The 21159-nt window shown below is 46.5% G+C and overlaps 1 protein-coding gene across 4 annotated transcripts in view; it reads left to right on the top strand.

Moving 5' to 3' along the window:
• The window catches only part of FYN (FYN proto-oncogene, Src family tyrosine kinase), a 123414-nt gene that overhangs the window by 84035 nt on the left and 18220 nt on the right, over positions 1 to 21159 (top strand). For 2 of the 4 annotated variants that reach the window (XM_029595245.1, XM_029595246.1), the window contains exons 7-9: positions 3129 to 3293; positions 6329 to 6508; positions 19468 to 19544. In XM_029595245.1, the coding sequence (XP_029451105.1) occupies positions 3129 to 3293; positions 6329 to 6508; positions 19468 to 19544 (422 nt within the window). Of the gene's footprint in view, positions 1 to 3128; positions 3294 to 3664; positions 3821 to 6328; positions 6509 to 19467; positions 19545 to 21159 lie in introns of all 4 variants that reach the window. The other 2 variants (XM_029595248.1, XM_029595247.1) reach the window with 2 other exon arrangements.

Below are 21159 nucleotides of genomic sequence, written 5' to 3' on the forward strand. Positions count from 1 at the left end.
CCGAATAAGGGGTAACCCTAGCGCGTCAAACGCGCGTCCAATGGAAGGTTAACAGTGTGCTCCGTTGTACTGTATCGGCCCATAATTCAGGGGCAGGGAATGGATGAATTGGGAGGAGTCGAGTTGGCTGGCTAAGTTAACCGGCTAACTTAACTTTATCTGGGCATGGCAGGGCTGCACTGCTGAATTTTATCCAGCTAGCTAGCACAGCTGTGCAGCAGCTGAATATGAACTCAACAAGTTTTCAAATATTTGGAATAATCACACCAATTTCATAATAGAGACTAAATTTGGGGAAAGTGATTGATTCCTTAAGCCCTGCACATCTTGGTATTTCAGCTTCAGGATTCAAATAAACCACGTTAGAGCTGGGTATATTTGATTTTTCTTGTTTCTTAGGAGATCTGGTGCTAGGAGCAATATTTTTTTCAGCGTTTTTAAAGATCTCCATATGTTGTCTTTTGATGTAAAGCCAGGACCAGTTCAGCTCAGCCCTGATGACCTGACAGAAGTGAGATGCTCTGCTTTTGGGGGTCCCCTCCTTTCCAGCTCTTCCATCTCTAAGCTGAGTCCCCTGTGTGTGTTTTGTCACCACCCTCTGCTCTGACTCTGGCATTCTCTCAGCTTTTCTTCTTTTCTTTGAAGTTTTCTACTCGCCCCAAGCCCAGACCAACAGCACCAGCATCAGAAAGAGGGAGGGCTAGCTACTGATTATCCGGGCCAGCCTACAGTGTGAGCTGAACTTCCCAAACTATGGGCTCAGACCCCAAATGGATCACAAAACTCTTTAGGAGTGTGAGAGGGTGTTGTATCTGTGCCAGGCAGTGACAGGGACCAGACTCTGGCAGCTGTTACAGATGTGAATGCTCTTTAGGAGTGTGAGAGGCTGTGATATCTGTGCCAGGCAGTGACAGGGACCAGTCTCAGGCAGCTGTTACAGATGTGAATGCTCTTTAGGAGTGTGAGAGACTGTGATATCTGTGCCAGGGACCAGTCTCAGGCAGCTGTTACAGATGTTAAAACTCTTTAGGAGCGTGAGAGGCTGTGATATCTGTGCCAGGCAGTGACAGGGACCAGTCTCAGGCAGCTGTTACAGATGTGAATGCTCTTTAGGAGTGTGAGAGACTGTGATATCTGTACCAGGCAGTGACAGGGACCAGTCTCAGGCAGCTGTTACAGATGTGAATGCTCTTTAGGAGCGTGAGAGGCTGTGATATCTGTGCCAGGCAGTGACAGGGACCAGTCTCAGGCAGCTGTTACAGATGTGAATGCTCTTTAGGAGTGTGAGAGACTGTGATATCTGTACCAGGCAGTGACAGGGACCAGTCTCAGGCAGCTGTTACAGATGTTAAAGCTCTTTAGTAGTGTGAGAGGCTGTGATATCTGTGCCAGGCAGTGACATGGACCAGTCTCAAGCAGCTGTTACAGATGTGAATGCTCTTTAGGAGTGTGAGAGGCTGTGATATCCATGCCAGGCAGTGACAGGGAACCAGTCTCAGGCAACTGTTACAGATGTTAATGCTCTTTGGCAGTGTGAGAAGCTGTGATATCCATGCCAGGCAGTGACAGGGACCAGTCTCAGGCAGCTGTTACAGATGTTAAAACTCTTTAGGAGTGTGAGAGGCTGTGATATCCGTGCCAGGCAGTGACAGGGACCAGTCTCAGGCAGCTGTTACAGATGTTAAAGCTCTTTAGCAGTGTGAGAGGCTGTGATATCTGTGCCAGGCAGTGACAGGGACCCGTCTCAGGCAGTTGTTACAGATGTTAAAGCTCTTTAGTAGTGTGAGAGGCTGTGATATCTGTGCCAAGCAGTGACAGGGACCAGTCTCAGGCAGCTGTTACAGATGTGAATGCTCTTTAGGAGTGTGAGAGACTGTGATATCTGTGCCAGGGACCAGTCTCAGGCAGCTGTTACAGATGTTAAAACTCTTTAGCAGTGTGAGAGGCTGTGATATCTGTGCCAGGCAGTGACAGGGACCAGTCTCAGGCAGCTGTTACAGATGTTAAAGCTCTTTAGGAGCGTGAGAGGCTGTGATATCTGTGCCAAGCAGTGACAGGGACCAGTCTCTTGCAGCTGTTACAGATGTTAAAGCTAATTAGGAGTATGAGAAGCTATGATACCTGTGCCACGTAGGGACCAGTCTCTTGCAGCTGTTACAGATGTTAAAGCTAATTAGGAGTATGAGAAGCTATGATACCTGTGCCACGTAGGGACCAGTCTCAGGCAGCTGTTACAGATGTTAAAGCTCTTTAGGAGTGTGAGAGGCTGTGATATTTGTGCAGGCAGTGACAGAAACCAGTCTCAGGCAGCTGCTACAGATATTAAAGCTCCTTAGGCGAGTGAAAGGCTGTGATATCTGTTCCAGGCAAGGAGCAGTCTCAGGCAGCTGTTCAGATGTTAAAGCTCTTTAGGAGGTGCAGAGTTGCTGGGTAGAATAGCAATCACGTGTTGCTCTCCTATGCCCTTGAGGTATTTGAGTGTAAAAGGCCCTGAATTTTTACTGTCTGAAGGGCATTTGATTGGGATGAGGCACTCCCTCTGTTTCTCTCCTCCACCGTTTTGTACCACCCTCTCTTTCTCCTATCCTTACCCTTTGCTCTTACTTGACCTCTCTTCAGTGTGTGTGCCTGCTCTGTACTCCGCTATTGGATCATCCTCACTTTCGCCATCGAGCCTGTCCCAGGGACAAATAACAAGAGAGGACCTGTGCTCTGAAGGAAGGGCGACACCAGCCCGATGGAGGATTCACTTTTCCATTCCTCATTTCTCCTCCATTTCATCTTGTGTGCTCCTATGTATTCATATGTGTGTACTGCTATTTCATGAGCGTTCACTTAGTTAGCCAGCAGGAAGTGGTGATAGTGCGGGATATTCAGTTTTTTTAAATAAATAAATATGTAAAGCGAATGAAAAAGCCATAGGAATTACATTTCTTAATTGAATTCTTAAAAGCAAAATTGAGACCATTGTGCTCTGTTTTCCATTTTCTGCATGAAAAGGAAAAATGCTTCTTGCATAAAACGAGGAGGCAGAATGGTGGGTGGGTTCTGTGCTCTGCTGCCTGTCTCACGTGTGCTGCTCTTCTTCCTCCCCTCTCTCTTTCTGCTGCCTGTCTTCCTCCCGTCAGAGAGGGCCGCCGGCCTCTGCTGTCGCCTGGTGGTGCCCTGCCACAAAGGGATGCCACGGCTCGCCGACCTGTCTGTCAAAACCCGCGACGTCTGGGAGATCCCTCGTCAGTCCCTGCAGCTCATCAGGAGGCTGGGGAATGGGCAGTTTGGGGAAGTGTGGATGGGTATGGAGCGAAGCATCCTAATGTGACCTCTCCCTCTGGGGAGAGCCAGAGAGATGGAAGGTGAAAGCTGAGAGAAAGAGGCTGGGCCCTGCTGGCAGGGTTTTCCAGTCTTGTCCATTTTCAAAGATGGCCTTAGATTTGGTCCGGCCTTCTGCTCATGGGAGGAAAGCTGAGACTTTCTGCAGGGCTGACCTAAGCATAAGAATTACCCAAAGACGATGTGGTACACACAATACCTTCATCTGGAAATGGGAGAGAACAAATGCCCAGGCTCTCCCCCATCACCTTCCATCCCTCTCTCTCTGCATGCACAGCACGCAATTACAAGTATTCTCTGTTTTGTTTCTGTTTATCCATTCCCTTTCCTGTAGAAAAGGCTGATGGCTTGTGTTTTAACTTAACTCTGGTTGCCTCGAGTTACACACCACAGACAGTGGGCTTGGCTAAGGACGCCTGGGAGGTCGTGCGCCAGTCGCTGTCCCTGGAACAGAAGCTGGGCCAGGGCTGTTTCGCGGAAGTGTGGTCTGGTAAGGCAGACAACTCATTGCTCTGGTCGGGCGTCTCGTCAGAGACTCCAGTCCAAGTCCCCTACCTGGACACAGGGTTAACAAGGAGTGGCGCCCAGGGCTCTCCCTTTCTAAAACTGAAACAACTTAGCAGGTGCAAGAAGGAAGCATTTTCCACTGAGAGGGTAACTGGCAAAGTCATGCAAGCAAATAAAACTTGGTTTTATGCTGCTGTACAATTGACTCTCACTGAGGAGAGACATTCCAGGGTGTCCAGCTGTGATGGACTCACCATTTACTGATTTTAAAATGCCTTCGTGGAAGTGTAATTCTGTGCAAGGTCATTTGTGCATGCACTCAGCCAATTGCCCAAGGATTTTCAAAGCAAACTTATGCGCAGAAATTTGCTTTGAAAATCGTCAGCAACGTCTGTGTATCCAACACACACGCAGACGTTGGAAATGACCCTCCAAAAACTATAATTGACAAGGGCTCATGATACAAAGGTATAGGAGGAAGGTTGTGGGGATGGGGATCGCCAGGAAGAACCTCCCGGCAGCACTAGGACAGAATGTAAGCATGCTGGGGTATCTGCAGGTAAAAGTGTGGCTCTGTGCTGAAGCACCTGGAACAGCGGAGGACAAAAAATGGGAGAAGACAAGGCTGACTTGAACAGCTGTAATAAAGCTGCTCCAGGCTCCCAAAAAGAGGAGGTAAGGCCAACTTAGCTACTCTTCCCAGCAAAGGGCTAAGAGAAGGAATGGTCTCCTGTAGGCAACAGCTGCAAGTTATCTCCAGCGCAGTGGGTGGAAGTGAGAGCAAGGCAGAGATGGCCCGAGCTAGACCACTGCAGCCAGCCAGGCTTTAATGGGTGACAGCTGGGAGATAACCTCATCTAGAGCGGAGTAAGCAGGGACTGGTTCTTATCTTCAACATGTAATATACTGCGATATTTTCTTATAAGCTAAGGACCTTAGTTGTATTTTATTATGCCACCACGTGATTTCTCTCTATCATTTTCAAAAACTTTATATTAATAATTGAATGGAAACAAATAAAATGACCAAAAAGTTACAGATCAAAAGGTTTCTTCAGCATAAACATACTTAGTATTTTTAGAGATGGCCTTGGAGAGTTTAACACTGATATAAAGACATTGAGCAGGCAGATCAATCATGATCACTTTAACAAGGTGCAAGATTCCTGTAGTCTTTTTTGAAAGATCTGGGAGCTGAAAATATAAGTGCACTTTTATGCCTACAAGGAAGCAGATGAAAGGAAATGGATATAAAATTACATATTGTTTAGTGTGTGCGTATTCTGCATGAGTACTGAAATTTTAACACACTGCATGAACGTAGGCCACGGATTTCAATAGTAAATAAGTAACCAGCCTTTCTACGCATCCCCCTTATCTGGGATAATGGCTAAAGGACACTTGACCACACATAAAAAGGTAAGTAGTTGTAATGACATGGTTTTTGGTATCTAATTAGTAAAAGATGTAATTTCCAGGTGCCGTGATATCTCAGTCTTTAAGAACAATGCCTGGATTTCTTTTACGTTGCATATTTAAGGGAAGCTTTTGAGTAGCCTTCGTAGTTTCCAAGTGCAGGGCATGTTTACTGGGTGTACTTTGTAGATTTATTTTCCAAGGGATTTTACACATGCTGTTTCCCTCTGAAAGTCAGCATGAAGTAGACAGGTTAAACGTGCCTGTGTGCGTGTAGGTGGGTGGGTGGGGGAGAAGGCCAAGCACACATTCTGTTGTACTCCCCCAGCCTATGCACAGCCTCTGGAAACCACCCTTTCTCCTGTGGCTAGAAGTGCGTGCATTGTGAACCCTGCGGGTACTTTCTGAGATAGGACCAGTCACCCAAGTCAGAAAGCAAGTGGGGAGAAAAGGCAGAGCATTCTCACGCTGCTATTAAGTCCTATGCACTGATAAGGAGCAGATAGATGTAAGGATACCCAGCGCTGTCAGGAGAAAAGCTCACATGAAGACTTGGGAACTTGTTGAGACGTGCGGAAGAAGTGGAAACGTTCCAGGGCTTCTGCAGTGGAAAGCTATAGAGCCAGCACCTCCATTAATTTCCAAAGTGGTTTAGCACTGGGCAGCTCCATTTTTTTCAACAGTGCGCCTATCGCCAGCTTTCTGCCTGGCGTCTCTCTTGCGTCTGGCAGCATGGTTAAGTTCTTGGAAAGGAGATTTGGGGACAGGAAGGGGGGCAGAGTCTCGGCACTGATGCAGTATGAGCCAGAGCGCAGGGCTTGTCCTACCAGAGGCTACCAGTGCTTCACTCTTCTAGATCACCGTGCAGCTGTGCCTTGAGGCCAGAAAAAGCCTTGCATCATCTCCTGTTTTTCATAGTTTCCAGATTGTTTTGCTTCCCTCAGTTTTTGTGATAATGCATGTTCATAGACACCCACACATTACTGCATGTTTACACAAGTCAGTCTTGTTTTCTCTGTCCTGAGGTTGTATATGCAGTGCGCTCGCCTGAACTAATCTTTCCGCACTGGACGCAGGTACCTGGAATGGGAACACTAAGGTGGCAATAAAGACCCTTAAGCCGGGCACGATGTCTCCCGAGTCTTTCCTGGAGGAGGCTCAGATCATGAAGAAGCTGAAACACGAGAAGCTGGTGCAGCTGTATGCTGTGGTATCAGAGGAGCCCATCTACATAGTCACCGAGTACATGAGCAAAGGTCAGAATGCACTGTGTGTGTCCGCAGTCCCAAGGCGGGGCTTGGAGAGCCTCCAGACAGCAGGAATTTTTATTTAAATATTTGTGACACACAATATCACCAAAGGCGCCCAGGGCATAGAGCTACAACATTTAAGATGACCTACATACATAATACAATAAAAAAAAACCCCATCAGAACCACAATCCAACCACCAGCTGTGGTAGCCAGGGTCAGGAGATTAACAATAAATCAACAATAAAACATCCCACATTAATCCCACGCCAAAGAGATTTTTTCGGGTTCAGCACTCTGCGCTGCTATTTAACGCCTATTTGTATCCATTGGTGGGAGCTTAGAAATTCATGTGGAATAACATGGAAAACATATCTGATGATATCCAACCAACTGTATTTGACAGTTGGAGATAATGCAGATTAACTCTACTGCAGTTATCAGAATGCAATAATAAGATAGGAAATTGGATGGGTAACAAAAGACTTGCACGTAACCTCCAAAAGATAGAAGTGTTATGGGTAGATCGTAACACAATTCCTCCAAATCTAAGTGACCTGCAGTTGAGTACTCCTATGTATCTAGTTGCTATGAATGTTCATGACCCACTTTGTGCTCTTAAGTTAGTAATGTGCTAAAATTAGAAACAGAGAAACATAACAGCAGAAAAAGATCATTTGGCCTATCTAGTCTGCTCGTCTGCCCAACTATTCAGCTCTACGATCCCTGCCAGACCCTCAGGGATACTCTGTGTTTTTTCCCATGTTTCCTGAATTCAGATACTGTTCTTGTCTGCATCACCTCCATGGAGAGGCTGTTTCATGCATCCGCAGCCCTCTCTGCAAAGAAATATTTCTGTTGCGCTTGCTGCCACGGGCAGGCCCGCAAGCAGCTCCCTCACCTTCCTGGACACCCTGGCCCGACGTCGTTCCCTCGGACCACCGCCACTTGCCACTCTCACGTGACTCAACATCACTGTGCATGGCAGTCGGGGCCGCCGCAATCTTCACTCTTTGTGGCAGGAGCCCCTGCCGGGACTCCCTGCGCGGCAGAGGAAGCCGCCGCCGATGCTCCTTTCTTTGAGGCCCTGGTACCGCCATCGCTGTGCCTCACCTTGCGGCAGGAACGCCGCTGACATTGCCTTTCTGCTCCTGCCTGACCTGGGCCTGGCATAGGCTCGCGTGCATGCTTCTTCTTAATACTTAAAGGGCCAGCGGCGGGAAAAGCCCCGCGGCCCCAACGGATGATGTTATCTTCCTGTGCTATGTCCAGCCTCATAAAAGGGCTCTGCTTGTTCTCCTCGGGCCTTCGCATTGGATCTTCACAGTTGCCTGTGGTCTCTTCATCCGACAAGGTCCTCCGTGGTCTGCTTCTGTTCAGATGGTTCCGTGTTCCGTGTTAGATATTCCTAGATGATCCTGGTCTCCGTGGATATTCCTGTTCTTCGTTGGAGCTCCTTTGTCATCTCTCCGCAGTTCCTGATGTTCCTTGTTCTTGACATTCCAAGTTCCTGAGGTTCCAGTCCTGGTCCTGATGTTCCAGCTTCTGGTTCTTCGTCCTGCTTCCAGGTTTCCCTCTCGTCCACCTTTCCTGGCATGCCACCGTACTGGTCAATGACCAGCCCATGGGGTGCTGTGTAGGGCGCTTCGTGGCACAAGGCCTATCTTCATATCTGCAGCACAAGTCTCCGGAAGGCCCTTGCTTTTAACACCGAGGTCTGTTCCTGAATTCTGAGTCTTGAATCCTTGAATCCTGTTCCCGATCTTCGGAGTTCCTTGTTCCTGCTTCCGTCCATGCCCTAGACTCAAGCCAGAACCTGCTCCGCTTCAGCATGGGCAAGTGTGTAGGGTACACCTTGGTGCAGGCCTCTCCTGAATCTTCCTCATGTTTCCAGTTTCAAATCTTCATCTTCTCGTCTGGAGTCGGCTTCACTTCCGGCATGGTCCACGACCAGCCATGGGTGGCTGTGTAGGGCATGCTGCGGTGCAGTACTCACCCTTACTAGTGCCTGAATCCTGAATCCTTGTCTGAGACTTCCAAGCTTCTCGAGTCTGAGTCTGAGTCTTCCATGCTCCTCGAGTCCTCGTCTGAGTCTTCCAAGTTGCTTAGTTCCATGTCTCATCATGTTCCTGCCCTCAGCCTCCATCTGGCCTCACGTACTCGTCGTTTCCAACCAGCGAGTCCGGAAGGGTTACCGAGTGGCTGGAGGGCTACTCTTGAGATCAGCATTTCATTGCTGGGTCTCACCTGTGCATGCAGGTCCAGTGGAGGTCTGAGCTTGCCTTGTTCTAGTGCCTACGATGTTCCACATCTTGACCCTGGTCCCACCTTGTTCCAGCTCCAGCCTGTGCTTGGACACTCTCACCTCCCATGGTGTGTGTCTTGGGGCTCCTCCCTGAGCCGTGCCATGGTCCAAGGGCTCACACCCCTCTAGAGCAAGGGACCGCACCCCCGCGATCACAACAATATCCTTAGATTAATCCTGAATCTACCCCCTTTCATCCTCATCTTATAACCCCTCGTTCTAGAGCCTCCTTTCCATTAAGAACATAAGAACATGCCATACTGGGTCAGACCAAGGGTCCATCAAGCCCAGCATCGTGTCTCCAACAGTGGCCGATCCAGGCCATAAGAACCTGGCAAGTTCCCAAAAACTAAGTCTATCCCATGCTACTGATGCTAGTAATAGCAGTGGCTATTAAAAAAGGCTCTCCTCCTGCACAAGGAAACCTTTGATATTTGAATGTCTCTATCCTATCTCCCTTATCTTGCCTTTCCTCTAGGATATACATGTTTAGATATTTAAATCTATCCCCATATACTTTACAATGAAGGCCACTGACCATTTTAGCAATCACCCTCTGGACCGACTCCATCCAGTTTATATCCTTTTGAAGGTGCAGGCTCCAGAGTTGTTCACAGTATTCCAAGTGAGGTCTCACCAGAGTCCTATACAGGGGCAATATCACCTCCCTTTTTCTGTTGACCACTGCTCTCCCTATGCAGCCAGGCATCTTTCTGGCTTTTACTCTCACTTTATCCACCTGTTTGGCCACCTTAAGATCATCAGATACAATCATCCCCAGATCCCGAGCCTCCTTTACGCTTAAAAGAATTTCACCTGCAATTCTGTACCTCTCCCTTGGATTTTTGCATCCTAAATTCATTACTCTGCATTTTTTAGCATTAAATCTTAGCTTCCAGTCTCTAGAGTCTAGACCATTCCTCAAGCTTTGCTAGATCCCTCCTCATATTTTCAATACCTTCCTGGCTTTGTTGCAGATTAGTATCATCAGCAAAAAGACAAACCTTTCCTAACAATGTTGCAAACGACCAGTCCAAGGACTGATCCCTGAGGCACACCACCCTTCTCCTTGGAGTGAACTCCATTTACCACTACCCTTTGGCGACTCTCACTCAACCAGTTTCTTTTTTTTTTTTTTTTTGAGTTGTTACGTTTTTTATTATTATTTTAAAACGCAACAACAAAAAACAGGAGAATCAAAAGGACAGCAAAGAAAACAAACAGTCTGCCTTCAGCAGATACATAATGTTGCATAGGAGCCCATATCTTCAAACTTCACAGTAAGTGCCTGTTGTGTTCAGCAGCAGATGCTTCACATGTTTTCCCACCCATTTATATCTTTCCAATGTAATAATATCAAACGCAAGGCTATAGACATTAAGAAATCAAAAAGCTTACCTTCCCCCATTGATAACTCAGGGGTCAGGGACTTCCAGATCACAACTTTATACGTAAGATCATGCTTCAGATGAAAAATGGTAGAGATCCGTAACCAAACCAAAGACCCCATATCCACACAGGTTACCACAAAAAAACAATGCATGAAAAAGAACCAACTGCACAAACTGATACCGGATCATGTAAGCTTTACTCAATTCAACAGGAGACCAAATCACACTCAGCCGGTTTTTAAACCAGTTACTTATTATAGGGCCCATACCAAGGGCGCTCAGTTTATTTATTTACAGAAATGTGTACCACCAGTTTTCATAAGCTGCCTATGCGGAGCCATGTTAAAGGCCTTGCTGAAATCCAAGTACATTACATCTAGCGCTCTCCCTTGATCCAACTCTCTGGTCACCCAATCAAAGAAATGGATCAGATTCGTCTGACAAGATTTGCCTCTGGTAAAACCCTGCTGCCTCAGATCTTGCAACCCATTGGATTCCAAAAATTGCCATATTGGGTCAGACGAAGGGTCCATCAAACCCAGTATCTGTTTCCAACAGTGGTCAATCCAGGTTACAATCACCTGGCAAGTACCCAAACATTAAATACATCCCATGCTACTAATGCTTGTAATAGTATCAGCTACTCCCTAAGTGAACCTGATTAATAGCAGTTGATGGACTTCTCCAGGAACTTATCCAAACCTTCTTTAAACTCATCTATACTATCTTCTCTAACCACATCCTCCAGCAACAAATTCCAGAGCTTCATTGTGCGTTGAGTGAAAAAGAATTTTCTCCGATTAGTTTTAAATGTGCTACTTGCTAAATTCATGGAGTGCCCCCTAGTCCTTCTGTTATCCGAAAAAGTAAATAACTAATTCACATTTACCTGTTCTAGACCTCTCATGATTTTATAGACCTCTGTCGTATCCCTCCACAGCTGTCTTTTCTCCAAGCTGAACAGTCCTAACCTCTTTAGTCTTTTCTCATAGGTGAGCTGTTCCATCCCCTTTATCATTTTGGTCGCCCTTCTCTCTACCTTCTCCAGTGCAACTCTATCGTTTTTGAGATGCGACAACCAGAATTGTACACAGTACTCTTGGTGCGGTCTCACCATGGAGCGATACAATAGCATTATGACATTTTCCATTTTATTCACCATTCCCTTCCTAATAATTCCTAACATTGTTTGCTTTTTTGACTGCCACAGCACACTGAGCCGATGATTTCAAAGTATTATTCACTATGACGCCTAGATCTCTTTCCTGGGTGGTAACTCCTAATATAAAACCTAACATCGTGTAACTACAGCAAGGGTTATTTTTCCCTATATGCAACACCTTGCACTTGTCCACATTAAATTTTATCTGCCATTTGGATGCCCAATCTTCCATTCTCACAAGGTCCTCCTGCAATTTATCACACTTTGCTTGAGAATGACAATTAGTTGCATGAGGCAGAATTCAAATGTTTTAAATAAGTAAAACCATTGCATTAAATATTTTGGGGTACATATAAGTTATGCGGCTAACTTAGTGTCCCCAGAATGCCCACAAAATGCCCCTTTTCTATCCAGCTAAATTATAGCTGGCTAACAACATTTCCAGCTATAATTTAGGTGGATAAGAGGCTCAATATGCCATTTAATCCATTTAGATGGATAGCTTGTCAGTTATCCGTCTAAATGGCTTTTGAATATCGACCTCTTTAAATTCAGTTCTCTGGGATCCTGCAGGAGCTTGGCTAGAGCCCAGGTTACCAGCCTCTACAACTCTTGCAAAATAGGGCTGGAAAGGTGGACTTAGGGCACAGGAGAATGTAACACTCGTCCCCCACCCCTCACTTTCCTGGAAGACTGCTATTAGAGTAGAGGTGGACAGGGAGCCTCTTTGCTTTGGAATTCACATCCGCTGAGAAACAAAGTATTTGAGATGTAGGAAACGGGCTTTAATGCTGAACTCATAGCTGCTAGATTTTACTGATGGCTGCTTGTGATAAATGTCAGTTTGGGTTTATCTTATATATATATGCAGTATGTGTCCTTTATGAATGTTGATATTCATTATTTTGTGGAGGAAACCGCTTTGGTTAGCTGGGGAATGGCTGTATATCACATATGATCTGTAGGCCTGGCTCCCTCCCTTCCATCCCAGGCCTCGCAGTGTTTGCCGCCTTCTGTATCGCGTCAGATGGGAGTCTCCTGGCCTCCTCATCCTCCAGCACCCACAGTGCATTCTGTGTACAGAGAGATGGATTTATTGATTTTTCCCAAGGCAGTGCACAACATATTATATACCCATCAGCACGAAGGTAGCCTGCTTATCTGATTTCAAAGGCTTTCCTAAAGAGTCATAATTTTGCATCCTTTCTGAAACCCAAGAAATCTTGGCAAGGACACACCTCCCCGGGAAACACGTTTTACAAATGGGGGGGGGGGGGTAGTGGATAAGGCATTCTCTCTCGTCCCTCAGAATCCCTTCCTCTCAAGTCCTCCAAAGCTGCAATGGATTGTAAGTACTCAGTCTATGTTTAGATAAGGTGGGGGACACACACGTGTTCCCTGTACGTACCCGGATCAGTCCAGACTCCTGGGTTTTGCGCCCCACCCCCCCCCCAGCAGATAGAGACAGAGAAGTTCTAAAGGACTCTGACATATGTAGCAGGGCGCCACCTACAGTCCGTCAGTATTTCTCTGTCTCTAGCAGATGGAGCAGGAGCAAAACCTACAGTCAGTGATAGTTAGTCAGATAGCTTTTAAAAAAATAAATAAATAAAAGAAACTAATAAGAGTAAGGTTAATTAGTTTTCTTTATGAAATATTTTCTTCAAAGAGGACAGAAGTGAGACGGTCTTCAGCCTCCCAGGGGTTGTCAGGTTCTGAGAGGACCATCCCCCTTGGATTTAGAGGCAGTTGCGGTTGTGGGTCGAGGGCCCTACTAACAGCCTAGTGCAGCACTGGGAGTGATACCGGGGAGCCCAGCTCACTCCCCTCAGTTGGACCAGGATCTGGAGGCTATCAGGTGAGTATAAAATACATTTTAAAAAAAAATTTATTTTTTGTAAATTTACTTTTTCCTTTACCTGGACTCTCCCTTCCCTCGCAGTCGAGTCGGGTCCTTCCGTTTATTTTTTCGTCGTCATTTTCGCTTATTTTTAGCAGTGAAAAGTTTGAATTCTTTTGAGGTAGAAACAATATCCAAGCATCCGAGCTGCAAGGAAGATGGGGCAATGAAGAAGCACTATGGGCCGACCTAAAAAAAGATGGGGCATCCATTTTTATTGGAGTGGTTTACAGGCCTCCAAACCAAAAGGGAAGAGCTGGACAGAGATCTGGTTGAAGACATCCAAAAGATAGGAAAGAAGGGAGAAGTGGTGATTATTGGAGACTTTAATATGCCAGATATAGACTGGAGAATCCCATCTGCAGAATCTAATAATAGTAGAGAAATAGTGGATGCCCTGCAAGTAGCTTTGTTCAAACAAATGGTTATGGAACCCATGAGAGAAGGAGCTATACTTGACTTAACGCTCACTAATGGAGATAATGTCTCTGATGTCCAAGTGGGCGCCCACCTCAGCACCAGTGATCATCAAACAGTATGGTTTAATATCACAAAAAGGATACGGAAAAGAGGCACAAAGACCCACGTTTTGCAGTTCAAAAACACGGACTTTGATGAAATGGGGAAGTACCTGGAGGAAGAACTAAAAGGCTGGGAGAACGAGAGAGATGTGGATCAACAGTGGACCAATCTAAAAGGAGCAATCACCAAGGCAACTAATCTATATGTTAGAAAAGTAAAGAAAAGCAAAAGAAAAATGAAACCTATCTGGTTCTCAAAGGAGGTGGCTGACAAAATAAAGGCCAAAAGAACAGCGTTAAAGAAATATAAAAGATCCCAAAGGGAGGAGCACAAAGAAGAATATCTGGTAGAACTGAGGGAGACGAAATTAATCAAGATGGCAAAAAGTCAAGCGGAAGAGAGGATTGCCAAGGAGGTAAAGAGAGGTGACAAAACATTTTTCAGATACATCAGTGAGAAGAGAAAAGTTCAAAGTGGTATAGTGAAATTGAAAGGTGGAAAGGATCAATGTGTGGAGAGAGACGAAGAAATGGCAGAAATATTAAATGAATACTTCAGTTCTGGAGAAGGTCCGTCACTAGTTAACAAGAAACTGGAGGGGAGTGGAGTAGATGTAACTCCATTTACAGTAGAAAATGTATGGGAAGAGCTGGAGAAACTGAAAGTGGACAAAGCCATGGGGCCTGATGAAGTTCATCCCAGGATACTGAGAGAGCTCAGAGATGTGCTAGCGGGTCCGCTGTGTGACCTGTTCAATAGATCCCTAGAAACAGGAGTGGTGCCGAGTGATTGGAGAAGAGCGGTGGTGATCCCGTTTCACAAGAGTGGGAACAGAGAAGAGGATGGTAACTACAGACTAGTTAGCTTCACTTCGGTGGTGGGAAAAGTAATGGAGTCACAGTTGAAAGAGAGAATAGTGAACTACCTACAGTCGGGAGAATTTCTGGACCAAAGGCAGCATGGATTCACCAGGGGAAGATCCTGTCAGACAAATCTGATTGACTTTTTTGACTGGGTAACCAAGGAATTGGATCAAGGAAGAGCACTCGATGTCATCTATTTGGATTTCAGCAAAGCTTTTGATACGGTCCCGCACAGGAGGCCGGTGAATAAAATGAGAAGCTTAGGAGTGAGTGCCGTGTTGGTGGCCTGGATTGCAAATTGGTTGACGGACAGAAGACAATGTGTGATGGTAAATGGAACTTACTCTGAAGAGAGAGAGGTTTTAAGCGGTGTACCGCAAGGATCGGTGTTGGGACCGGTCCTGTTCAATATCTTTGTGAGCGACATTGCGGACGGGATAGAAGGTAAGGTTTGTCTTTTTGTGGATGACACTAAGATCTGCAACAGAGTGGACACGCCGGAAGGAGTGGAGAGAATGAGACTGGATTTAAGGAAGCTGGAAGAGTGGAAGAGTGGTCAAAGATATGGCAGCTGAGATTCAATGACATGAAGTGCAGAGTAATGCGTATGGGGAGTGGAAATCCGAATGAACTGTATTCGATGGGGGAGAAAGTTATTGTTTTCCTTGTTATATGTAACTGCTTTTCTGCACTATTGTTTAAATGGTAAAGTTTATTATAATTTCACCCCTGTTTCTTGTGAACCAGCATGATGGGACCACCGTCTTGAATGTTGGTATATAAAAAACTTAAATAAATAAATAAATAAATAAATAAATAAATAAATGTGCACAGAGCAGGAGAGAGACCTTGGGGTGATAGTGTCTAATGATCTGAAGTCGGCGAAACAATGTGACAAGGCGATAGCTAAAGCCAGAAGAATGCTGGACTGCATAGAGAGAGAAATATCGAGTAAGAAAAGGGAGGTGATTATCCCCTTGTACAGGTCCTTGGTGAGGCCTCACCTGCTGTACTGTGTTCAGTTCTGGAGACCATATCTCCAAAGAGACAGAGACAAGATGGAGGCGGTCCAGAGAAGGGTGACCAAAAAGGTGGAAGGTCTTCATCGAATGACTTATGAGGAGAGATTGAAGAATCTAAATATGTACACTCTGGAGGAAAGGAGCAGCAGAGGTGATATGATACAGACTTTCAGATACTTGAAAGGTTTTTATGATCCAAAGACAACGACAAACCTTTTCCGTCGGGGAAAAAAATCAGCAGAACCAGGGGTCACGATTTGAAGCTCCAGGGAGGAAGACTCAGAACCAATGTCAGGAAATATTTCTTCACGGAGAGGGTGGTGGATGCCTGGAATGCCCTTCCAGAGGAAGTGGTGAAGACCAGAACTGTGAAGGACTTCAAAGGGGCGTGGGATAAACACTGTGGATCCATAAAGTCTAGAGGACGTGAATGAAGAGTGGATGGCTCACGGGAATGACAGCTACTACCTGGAGATAATACCCTTTTTTAATAAACATACACACGGTTAATGCGACTCCAACATTGCTCTAAGCTTCAACGGCAAGAGGAAATGTGGAAAAAAGGATTTGCATTCACAAAAAGCGGGGAGTAGCTTGCTTGTTACGGCGGTTACTACCCCAAACCAAATAAGCCTGATACTTCACTTTCAATGCATATCCAGCATAGCTCTCTGCTTCAATGGCAGGGGGAATGAAGAAAAGTGAATCTATATTCAGACAACAACCAACAAGGACTGAATTACATAGTCTGGGTAAACAAATAAGCATGGGTGTAGCTTACTTATTGCGACAGTTACTACCCCTAACTAATTAAGCTAGATATTTCACTTAGATGCAGCTCCAACACTGCTCTCTACATTAATGGTGGGGGTGGAAGGGAAATAGAACCAAAAGGTTACTAAGAGCCAAGAGTAACAGATAAGTATGAGGAAAAAAAAAGTGCGAAGCTTGCTGAGCAGATTGGATGGGCCTTTTGGTCTTCTTCTGCTGTCATTTCTATGTTTCTATTATGTTTCTATGAGGTAAAAATGCCGTGGAGGTTAACTTGCCGAGCTTGTGGAGCCGCACGCGTGCCTGTCAAGGGTCAGCCTCTGTTCTGTTTGTCTGGGGGAGAGGGAGCCTCCACAACACCTAAGGGGGTTGTTTTATGGGTCCAATTGGTCTCCGGCGTTTTTCAGGACTTAGTCTCCTTCTGTCATCCCGTTCCCGCTGAGTACGGGAACGGGCACCATTTTGAATTTGCTCGAGTCGGCAAACTTGGTGGCCCTGTCAGCTGCGAGGGAAGGGATTCTCCCGTCACCTTTATCCTCTCAAACAGTGGTCCCTGAGGGGGACAACTCAAGAGGGCTGGGCGCAAAAGTCAGCACGGATATCCCCGAGGGGGATACAGATGCTGCTGCTTCTGACTCTTTTTCATCTGATTTTGTACTGCTTCTCCTTAGAAAAAAAGAGAGCGCGGGATAAATCCTTACTATCAGATTCTCTGGCCAGGCCTAAGAAAAGGGCCAAATTTCATGATGAGCTTGAACCCTCTAAGTCTAAGCGGCCTTTGAGGTTAGTGATTCCTCAGCCTGACTCCACTACTTCCATGGATTCTGACAGCCTGGATGGAGTGGATGAGCCTTAGCAGCCTCCATGGGGGGCTGATGGGGACCCAAACCAGTCTCATGGGGTTCCCCGGGGGTCCCATGTTGTGGACGGGGACAACCCGAAGGTAGTCCGACTCTTTAGGAAGGAAATGTTAGGGCCTCTCATTCCCGCTATTTTAGGGGAGTTGGGTATTGAGGCTCCCCATGAAGAATCTCAGCTGGGATCTTCAGATCCAGAATTGTTGGGACTCCGTGGACCACCCTCTTCTTTTCCTTTTCATTTTTCGGCCACGGATTTGGTTTTCAGGGAATGGAACTCCCCAGACTTGGGTCTGAAAGTTGCAATTGCTATGGACAAGCTACACCCTTTACCAGAGGAAGCTTTAAAGCTGCTTCATATTCCCAAGGTGGATGCAGGGGTGTCGGATGTTACTAAAAAGACCACCATCCCGGCTACAGGTGCAACTGCTCTCAAGGATTTGCAGGATAGAAAGCTGGAGCTTCAATTAAAAAAGATTTTTGAAGTCTCGGCACTTGATCTCATCCCAGGTAAGAAAAGCTCTGGTACATCCCAGGAGCCTGGACTGATCCGGGTACGTACAGGTAAAGGAAAATTGGTTCTTACCTGATAATTTTTGTTCCTATAGTACCACGGATCAGTTCAGAGTCCCGCTCACTTGGCACATACAGGTAATGGAGAGTCCGCTCTGTCAGCAATTTTATACTTTTTGTCTGCAGATCAATCTTGTTTTCCGTAGTCAACGGGTTCTGTTCCCAATTGGGATTAGTGATCCAGTTAAAGGTTATAGGTTAGTGTATATAGTTTGGGTTTTTTCATCCATTCTGCTTTGTGACTGCGCAATACTGACGGACTGTAGGTGGCGCCCTGCTATATACGTCAGTCTCCTTTAGAACTTCTCTGTCTCTATCTGCTAGGGGGTGGGGGGCAAAACCCAGGAGTCTGGACTGATCCGTGGTACTACAGGAACAAAAATTATCAGGTAAGAACCAATTTTCCTTTCCCTCTAGCTTTTCACAGACTACGTGCAGAAACATTTTCCTTTATGCAGCTTTTCATAAGCCGAGTTCATATGTGTGTGCCACGAGCCAAGTGTAGGTCTGAGTAAGGTAATGCAAGAGATATTGGGGTTTCTTCTGCGCTATGTTTTGCCGTGCGCATAGGGTCTGGGACCCTGTGTGGATAGATGGATTCAAAGGTCAGCCCTAGAGACTCAGAGAGGTAACATCACAGTCTGTCCCCTTCTTCACCACATTCTCCACATTCTGGGGACCCTCGAGAGAGGAGATACTCCTTCCCCTCCTCTTCCAGGAGCCACAGTGCCTTTGGTTCATATAATTCTGCCCTGGAGGGGCAGAAAGGTACCTAACACTAGAGAAGGAGCAAACGTTGCTGTCTGGTATGGTACAACAATGTCTGCCTTCCCAGGCAGACATTGAACCATTTACAACCACTCTAGGTGTGTTTTTCCATCCAGCTGTGCCCTATGTAAGAGCTGCATGGGCCACACCAGAAGCAGGTCATGTGAAAGAGTCAGACGTCTTACTGAAAGGAAGTTAGGTGACACCTACTGCTTCCTCTTTAGCTACAAGGCCTGGTGCTCTGTCACGGAAAGGGATGAGGTTGGTTTTGCCTGATCTGTTCACCATAGCCCCCTGTTGTTTGTCTCTTAGCTCATTATTATTTCTAGCAGCTTTGGAAATCAATTGATTGATGGTTTATTGAAGTCTTTTTCTGGGTACATAGTGAAAGTGACTGATCTGTAATTCCCGCGCTCCTCCTTTTCCTCTTTGAAGCATCATTCTTGGCCTTTTCCGAATCCCAGGGACCTCTCCTGTCTTCCAAGAGACCTTGTGAGAAGTTCTTTACCCACTCTAGAACATAAGATCACGCACGTTCCTGCTGTCTCCTGCTCATAATCACACCTAGAGCCAGATTATTAAGCCTTAAATTTAACTATGGCTGTAGTTACTCATCCCTGTCAAGCCTTCTTCTATTTCTAACCCACTGACATTGCAAACAAATTCCAGTCTTCACAGCAATCATCCATGCATAAGCCAATGACTTTCTTAGTGCTCTGAGGCCTAGTGGTTACCCATGCATTTCCCACAACTTGTAAGGGATTTAAATAATCACAGGAAAATGTTCTCTAGACTGCTGAACTGTCAGCTATGTTTTCTTTCTTTCTGCAGGAAGTTTGCTTGATTTCCTGAAAGACGGAGAAGGACGAGCACTGAAGTTGCCCAACTTGGTGGACATGGCAGCTCAGGTAGTGTACCGTGGGCACTGGTAGATACATCTATTATCCATACATCTGGGGCAGGGGGAGCCAGGGTTCTTTCATCCTAAGCATGCTCTGTCTCCTTCTGCAGTTGACTGGGAGCATGGAAGCTCAGGTAGTGTAGCATGGACACTGGTAGTTACCTCTATTATCCATATGACTGGTGGTGGGAGGGAACCAATGTTCCTTCATCCTACATGTGCTCTGGTTTCCTCTGCAGGTGGCTGGAGGCATGGCAGCTCATGTGGGCACTGCTAGATACATCTATTATCCATATGACTGGGAGGGGGAGCCAGCGTTCCTTCATTCTAAGCGTGCTTGGTCTCCCTCTGCAGGTGGTTGGGGGCATGGCAGTTCAGGTGGGCACTGCTAGATACAGCTATTATCCATATGACTGGTGGGGGGAGCCAGCGTTCCCTGTACGTACCAGGATCAGTCCAGTCGGTGGGTTATGTCCCCCGTCCAGCAGATGGAGTCAGAGCAAGGCTTCGGAAGGTGCTGCCATATTAGCCAGTGCACCCTCTGTTATAACTCAGTATAGAGAATATCAAAGCCAGAATAAACACCAATTAGGATGGATCAAGTTGTGCAACCCGAAAATGAAAAGACAATTCAAAACTGAAGCACCAAGTGCCAAAAGCTGCAACTCGCAGAAGAACTGTAAAACAGTCTCATGAAAACAGGAACAAGACAAACAGTCAAAGCATCAGAATAGATCAAGCAGGGAAAAAGAAAAGAACCAGAGACCCAGCAAGATGTGAGGCGGGTGTCTGGACTGATCCTTGGTACTACAGGAATGAAAATTAGCAGGTAAGAAGTAATTTTCTTTTCCCTGTATGTACCAGGATCAGTCCAGACGGTGGGATGTACCAAAGCTTCCCTACACCGGGTGGTCCCTAGCAAGCCCTGCTCGAATGACCTGGTCGCCAAAATGTCCGGAAGTAGACGACACCAGGTGCAGACGGTAGTGTCGAGCGAAAGTGTGGAGAGATTTCCAGGTCGCCGCCCGACAGATCTCTTGAGGTGAAACGGACTGTACTTCCGCCCAGGATGCTGCCTGTGAGCGAAGAGAGTGAGCTTTGACTCCCAGCGGAGGCATCCGCCCCGCGCAAATGTACTCCAAGACAATAGCTTCCCGGAGCCAGCGTGCAATTGTTGTCTTGGAAGCCTGGGCTCCCTTCTTCGGCCCTGACCACAGAACAAAGAGATGGTCCGAGACTCTGAAGTCATTAGTAACCTCCAGGTAACGAATGATAGAACGCTTGACGTCCAGGGAACGAAGAGAGACAGAGTCCGTAGCCGTGAAGGACGGGAGTTCCACCGTCTGGTTCAGATGAAAGGACGAGACGACTTTGGGTAGGAAGGGAGGGCACAGTACGAATCGTCACTCCGGAGTCCGTGAAACGGAGGTAGGGCTCCCGACACAAAAGAGCTTGTAGCTCCGAGATGCGCCGTGCCGAATAGATGGCCACGAGAAAAACCGTCTTGAGCGTGACATCCTTGATGGTGGCGTTGCATTGGGGTTCAAACGGAGGCCCCGTCAGAGTGCGAAGAACCAAATTAAGGCTCCAAGAGGGACATGGGTCCCTAACCGGGGGCCGTA

Source organism: Rhinatrema bivittatum, chromosome 3 (genome assembly GCF_901001135.1).
Source record: "Rhinatrema bivittatum chromosome 3, aRhiBiv1.1, whole genome shotgun sequence".
NCBI lineage: Eukaryota > Metazoa > Chordata > Amphibia > Gymnophiona > Rhinatrematidae > Rhinatrema > Rhinatrema bivittatum.